This window comes from Mesoplodon bidens (assembly GCF_964165515.1).
Source record: "Mesoplodon bidens genome assembly, chromosome: 5".
Taxonomy (NCBI): Eukaryota; Metazoa; Chordata; class Mammalia; order Artiodactyla; family Ziphiidae; genus Mesoplodon; species Mesoplodon bidens.
Genome location: NC_138161.1, coordinates 27,050,683 through 27,057,457, shown reverse-complemented (window position 1 = coordinate 27,057,457; position 6,775 = coordinate 27,050,683). Strand labels below are relative to the sequence as shown.

Here is a 6,775-nt window from a genome sequence, read left to right as displayed (position 1 = left end):
AATATAGATCAATGGAACAGGATAGAAACCCCAGAGATAAACCCACCCACCTATGGTCACCTTATCTTTTGATAAAGGAGGCAAGAATATACAATGGATAAAGACAGCCTCTTCAGTAAGTGGTGCTGGGAAAACTGGACACCTACATGTAAAAGAATTAAATGAGAACACTCCCTAACACCATACACAAAAATAAACTCAAAATGGATTAAAGACCTAAATTTAAGGCCAGACACTATAAAATTCTTAGAGGAAAACATAGGCAGAACACTGTATGACATAAATCACTGCCAGATCCTTTTTGACCCACCTCCTAATGTAATGGAAATGAAAACAAAAATAAAATAATGGGACCTAATGAAACTTCAAAGCTTTTGCACAGCAAAGGAAACCATAAACAAGAGGAAAAGAAAACCCTCAGATTGGGAGATAATATTTGCAAATGAAGCAACTGACAAAGGACTAATCTCCAAATTTACAAGCAGCTCATACAGCTCAATATCAAAAAACAAACAACGTAAGCCAAAACTGGGCAGAACACTTAAATAGACATTTATCCAAAGAAGATGTACAGATCATCAACAAACACATGAAAGGATGCTCAGCATCACTAATCACAGAGAAAAGCAAATCAAAACTACAATGAGGTATCACCTCACACCGGTCAGAATGGCCATCATCAAAAAATCTACAAACAACAAATTCTGGAGAGGTTTTGGAGAAAAGGGAACCCTCTTGCATGGTGGGTCGGAATGTAAAGTCCTACAGCCACTATGGAAAACAGTATGAAGGTTCCTTAAAAATCTAAAATGAACTACCATACGACCCAGCAATCCCACTACTGGGCATATACCCTGAGAAAACCGTAATTCAAAAAGAGTCATGTACCACAATGTTCACTGCAGTTCTATTTACAGTAGACAGGACATGGAAGCAACCTAAGTGTCCATCGACAGATGAATGGATAAAGAATATGTGGCACATATATACCATGGAATATTAGCCATAAAAAGAAAGGAAACTGAGTTGTTTGTAGTGAGGTGGATGGACCTAGAGACTGTCATACAGAGTGAAGTAAGTCAGAAAGAGAAAAACAAATACCGTATGATAATACATGTATATGGAATCTAAAAAAAATGAAAAAAAAATTGTTCTGAAGAACCTAGGGGCAGGACAGGAATAAAGACACAAATGTAGAGAATGGACTTGAGGACACGGGGAGGGGGAAGGGTAAGATGGGACAAAGTGAGAGAGCGGCATGGACATATATACACTACCAAAGGTAAGGTAGATAGCTAGTGGGAAGCAGCCGCATAGCACAGGGAGATCAACTTGGTGCTTTGTGACCGCCTGGAGGGGTGGGATAGGGAGGGTGGGAGGGAGACGCAAAAGGGAGGGGATATGGAAACATATGTATATGTATAACTGATTAAATTTGTAAAAAAAAAAAAAAAAAAAAACTAAGGTGATGACAGTGTGAATGGAGAGAAGTGGGTGGATTTGAGAAATATTATGGAGGTCAACTTGGTGATCAATTAATTGGGTGGAGGTGTTGAGGAAGAGAAGTCCAGGATAATTTTAGCCTTTTGGCTTAGACACTTCGTTGGATGTTGGTATATTTGTGGAGATATTCACTGAAATGAGGAACATAGAAAGAGGAGTAGGTTTGGAAGAGGTTTGCAGATAATTAATTCATGTTGGGACAGAGTGAGTTTGAGGTACCTGTGAAACATTTGAGTGGAGGGACCAGTCAGTAGTTGGGGGTAAGGGGCTAGAGATCAGGATGCAAGTCCGGGCTGGAGAGATAAATTTGTACACCAGCATCAAATAGTTGACAACTGAAGCCATAAATAGATGAAAACATCCAGAGAGTGTGTAGAGTGAAGTAATAAACGGATTGCAATTGGAATCCTGGGGAACAATGTCATTAAAGGTATGGAAGGAAGAGGAAATGGAAGAAAATGCGGAGTAGGCCTAGAAGTGAAAGCCAAGGAAGGAGAGCATTACAAGAAGAAGGAAGTGGTCCAAAATGCTCCATGCATTCAATTAGCATTTACCCAAAGGAGATAATTCAAAAGAAAGAAAAAAATCATTTTACCTGAAAGATGTTCACCACAGCATTAGTTATAATAGTAAAATTTTGGAAACAACCCAAATATCCAACAGTATGAAATGCTTATGTGAATTATGGCACATTTATTCATGTACTATTCTGCAGCCATTAAAATGACTATTTAAGAGACTGTTCTAATGGGGAAAGTGTTCATGCTAAATGAATGGAAGAAAGAATAATAAAAAGTCCGATATATCGTGATTTTAGCTAGGCCCTGCATACCACTGAAATATGAGCTCCTCAAAGCTCACTCCAGGCCTGTATGAATTCAAAGTGATTGTAGATGGTCAGAATGCCCATGGAGAAGGCTATGTGAATGTGACAGTGAAACCAGAGCCCCATAAGAATCGGCCTCCTGTTGCCATTGTGTCACCACAGTTCCAGGAGATATCTCTGCCAACCACTTCGACAGTCATTGATGGCAGCCAAAGCATGGATGATGATAAGATCTTCCAGTACCATTGGGAAGAACTTAAGGGACCTCTGAGAGAAGAGAAGATTTCTGAAGATACGGCCATATTAAAACTAAGTAAGCTCGTCCCTGGGAACTACACTTTCAGCTTGACTGTAGTAGACTCTGATGGAGCTACCAACTCTACCACGGCAAGCCTGACAGTGAACAAGGCTGTGGATTACCCCCCTGTGGCCAATGCAGGCCCCAACCAAGTGATCACCCTGCCCCAAAACTCCATCACCCTCTTCGGGAATCAGAGCACTGATGATCACGGCATCACCAGCTATGAGTGGTCACTCAGCCCAAACAGCAAAGGGAAAGTGATGGAGATGCAGGGTGTTAGAACACCTACCCTGCAGCTCTCTGCCATGCAAGAAGGAGACTATACTTACCAACTCACAGTGACTGACACAATAGGACAGCAGGCCACCGCTCAAGTGACTGTTATTGTGCAGCCTGAAAACAACAAGCCTCCACAGGCAGATGCAGGTCCAGATAAAGAGCTGACTCTTCCCATGGATAGCACAACCCTGGATGGCAGCAAAAGCTCAGATGATCAGAAAATTATCTCATATCTCTGGGAAAAAACACAGGGACCTGACGGGGTACAACTTGAGAATGCTAACAGCAGTGTCGTCACTGTGACTGGGCTGCAAGTGGGAACCTACGTGTTCACCTTGACCGTCAAGGATGAGAGGAACCTGCAAAGCCAGAGCTCTGTGAATGTCATTGTCAAAGAAGAAATGAACAAACCACCTATAGCCAAGATAACTGGGAATGTGGTAATTACCTTGCCCACAGACACGGCAGAGCTGGACGGCTCCAAGTCCTCAGATGACAAGGGGATAGTCAACTACCTCTGGACTCGAGACGAGGGGAGCCCAGCTGCAGGGGAGGTGTTAAATCACTCTGACCACCACCCTGTCCTCTTTCTTTCCAACCTGGTTGAGGGAACCTACACATTTCACCTGAAAGTGACTGATGCGAAGGGTGAGAGTGACACAGACCGGACCACTGTGGAGGTGAAACCTGATCCCAGGAAAAACAACCTGGTGGAGATCATCTTGGATGTCAACGTCAGTCAGCTAACTGAGAAGCTGAAGGGGATGTTCATCCGCCAGATTGGGGTCCTCCTGGGGGTGCTGGATTCCGACATCATTGTGCAAAAGATTCAGCCATACACGGAGCAGAGCACCAAGATGGTATTTTTTGTTCAAAATGAGCCTCCTCACCAGATCTTCAAAGGCCATGAGGTGGCAGTGATGCTCAAGAGTGAGCTGCGGAAGCAAAAGGCAGACTTTCTGATATTCAGAGCCCTGGAAGTCAATACTGTCACATGCCAGTTGAACTGTTCTGACCATGGCCACTGTGATTCATTCACCAAACGCTGTATCTGTGACCCTTTTTGGATGGAGAATTTCATCAAGGTGCAGCTGAGGGATGGAGATAGCAACTGTGAGTGGAGCGTGTTATATGTTATCATTGCTTCCTTTGTCATTGTTGTTGCCTTGGGAATCCTCTCCTGGACTGTAATCTGTTGTTGTAAGAGACAAAAAGGAAAACCTAAGAGGAAAAGCAAGTACAGGATCCTGGATGCCACGGATCAGGAAAGCCTGGAACTGAAGCCAACCTCCGGAGCAGGCGTCAGACACAAAGGCCCGGTGCTGAGCAGCAGCCTGATGCACTCGGAGTCGGAGCTGGACAGTGACGACGCCATCTTCACATGGCCAGACCGAGAGAAGGGCAAGCTCCTGCATGGTCAGAACGGCTCCGTGCCCAACAGGCAGGCCCCGCTTAAGGCCAGGAGCCCACGGGAGGAGATCTTGTAGCCACCTGGTCTGTCTCCTCAGGTTAGGGGTTGGCAGTGCTAGGGTGCAGAGCATTGCCAGGCTGGTTCTCATACCTCCCATGTCTGAGGGCAGCTGTTCTCCCAGCGTCTGCTGGTCACTCCACCCTAATACCCTCAACTAGAGCTGATGGTACTTGAATCCAGAGACATTCTCCGGAAACCCCTGAATGAAGCTGTGAATGAAGAGGTTTTCTCTTTAAACCCGTCTGGTACGTCCCACAAAATGTCCTCACCTCAGGGCCTCCTTTTTTGGAACCCCTCCTCTGTTCCGAGGATGGACACTGCCAGCTCCTGGCCTCCTCTCCAGCTCTTTGTTGGCAGGGTTGCTGCTTCTGGGGCATCTGCACAGCGAGGCCTGGCTGTGTCCTCCACCCCTGGGTACAGAAACAAGCACCACCAGCCCCCTGGCTCCAAAAGCCTGCCTGCAGGCACGTTCTTTGTTCTCGTCTTTGGGGCAGAGTGCACCCTCTTGCTAGGCCCAGAGGAAGTGGTGCCCCCTCCTTATCACTGCTGCTGGGCTAGGGGAGGGATGGCTGTTTCAGGAATGCAGAGGGGCCCCTCTGGCTGCTGGGCTGTTGTGTCAGAGTAGTCAGGCTGGACACAGACTGCCACCCCTCTTCCTCCTGACCACCCTGGCTGCTTCAGGGATCAGGCCACCACTCCCTGTGCCCAGAGGAGATAGCGACAAACAGACTGGAATGTTATGGAATGAGAGTGCACGTGTGTGACTTTCCCACAGCGGTCTCCTCTGTGTCCGTCTGTCTGAGTGTCTTCTTTCTGTGTCCCTTGCATATGTGTGTGTGTGTGTGTTAGAGTGAGTGTGTGTGCATCAACTCCTCCTAGGGCTCTTGGCTACTCATAAGGCAACCTTAACCTGGAAAGACTTTCAGCTTCATGGAACAGAGACTTCCTGAATCCCTCCAGCCCTGTCACTGGTTCCTCAGCCATGGTTTCTGGGTGTTGAGGAATGGGAGCTTTGGGGGAGTGGCTTTTTAAAAAGAAACTTACAGTTTATACCACTGCACTACAGTCTGTTGTGAGATGATTAAACATGCTATTTAATTGTAAAAAAAAAATGTAAAACAGATAGCTAGTGAGAAGCAACCACATAGCACAGGGAGATCAGCTAGGTGCTTTGTGACCACCTAGAGGGGTGGGATAGGGAAGGTGGGAGGGAGACGCAAGAGGGAGGAGATATGGGGATATATGTATATGTATGGCTGATTCACTTTGTTATAAAGCAGAAACTAAGACACCATTGTAGAGCAATTATACTCCAATAACAATGTTAAATAGAAAAAAGAAAAAACAAGTTTCAGATACAGGGAGATTTGATTTAATAAAATTAGACAGTTCTCTTGAAATGCACCGGACAATGCCTGGTGCACAGTAATAGATGACCAAGAAGTATTTGATTCATGTTCACAGGTACTCCTAGCATTCCCATTTAGCCAGTTTCAGAAAATCTCACCTGAGTATTTTCAGGTTCATGATCATTGGCATTTTAGTGGTGGCCCAGGTTAATCATGCTGTCTCTTAACTGATGCAGTTAAGAGAACAAAAGTCAGAAAGGTTTTATCCTTTTGGATTTCATGGAATTTTCAATGTCTGTTTAGATATTTGAGCCCCTGATGTGCTGTGATCTGTCATTTACGAGTGCTGCAGTGAATAAGTGAGAGCCATTAAACAACTGCACGATTTGGGGGACTTTTCACAGCCCAGTTGTTGGACTCTGCAGGGAATCAATGAGGATTCAACACAAAAAAAGAGACAGGTATTTTAACTTGAGTAATATTAACACTCACAAACTGTCATGTTGTGGAAATTTTTAGCAGTGTGTAAGCTTTGGAACAAAGGAAGGAAAAGCCAGACAACCAGAGCTTGTAATTTCCAGGGTGTCTTCGATGGCTGGCAGCTGATGCAGTAGGTGAGCATCCAGTGTGGATTCAGGAGGAAGAAGAGCAGAACTGAACGAGACATCTAGGGGAATCCCCAGTAAGTCCCTGGGCTCTCTAACGCACATTTATACATTTATCCTATTAAAAGACATTTCTATGAGCAGGCTGCTCTGTTCTGGTCCTGGGCTGTCAGCCAGCAATGTTTCTTTATAGAGGAAAGGACATTACAGAGACACAGGAAGATATAATAAATCTATGACACAGTCGACTTCAGGGACACTTGATGAAACTATACACACAGGAACCTTCACTAAAACAATAACTGAAGTACACGTGGGGTGATAACATGTAAGTGAATTTAATACAGCTTAATACAGCTCAAAATTCATTTCTGAATCCTACAGTAATAAAGTTATCAAGAATATCAAGCCAGGCTAACCATAAATAACTTCTTATAAGAA

At 44.8% G+C, this 6,775-nt stretch overlaps 1 protein-coding gene across 1 annotated transcript; it reads left to right on the top strand.

Annotated features, from left to right (window-relative positions):
• Positions 1 to 2,344: 2,344 nt before the first annotated feature.
• Positions 2,345 to 5,441, top strand: LOC308617903 (dyslexia-associated protein KIAA0319-like protein; the record flags this gene model as incomplete). The annotated part of the gene is made up of 1 exon (XM_081235329.1): positions 2,345 to 5,441. The coding sequence occupies one exon, from the start codon at positions 2,345 to 2,347 to the stop codon at positions 4,394 to 4,396; it is 2,052 nt and encodes a 683-aa protein (XP_081091455.1). The 3' UTR covers positions 4,397 to 5,441.
• Between the last annotated feature and the right edge of the window lie 1,334 nt (positions 5,442 to 6,775).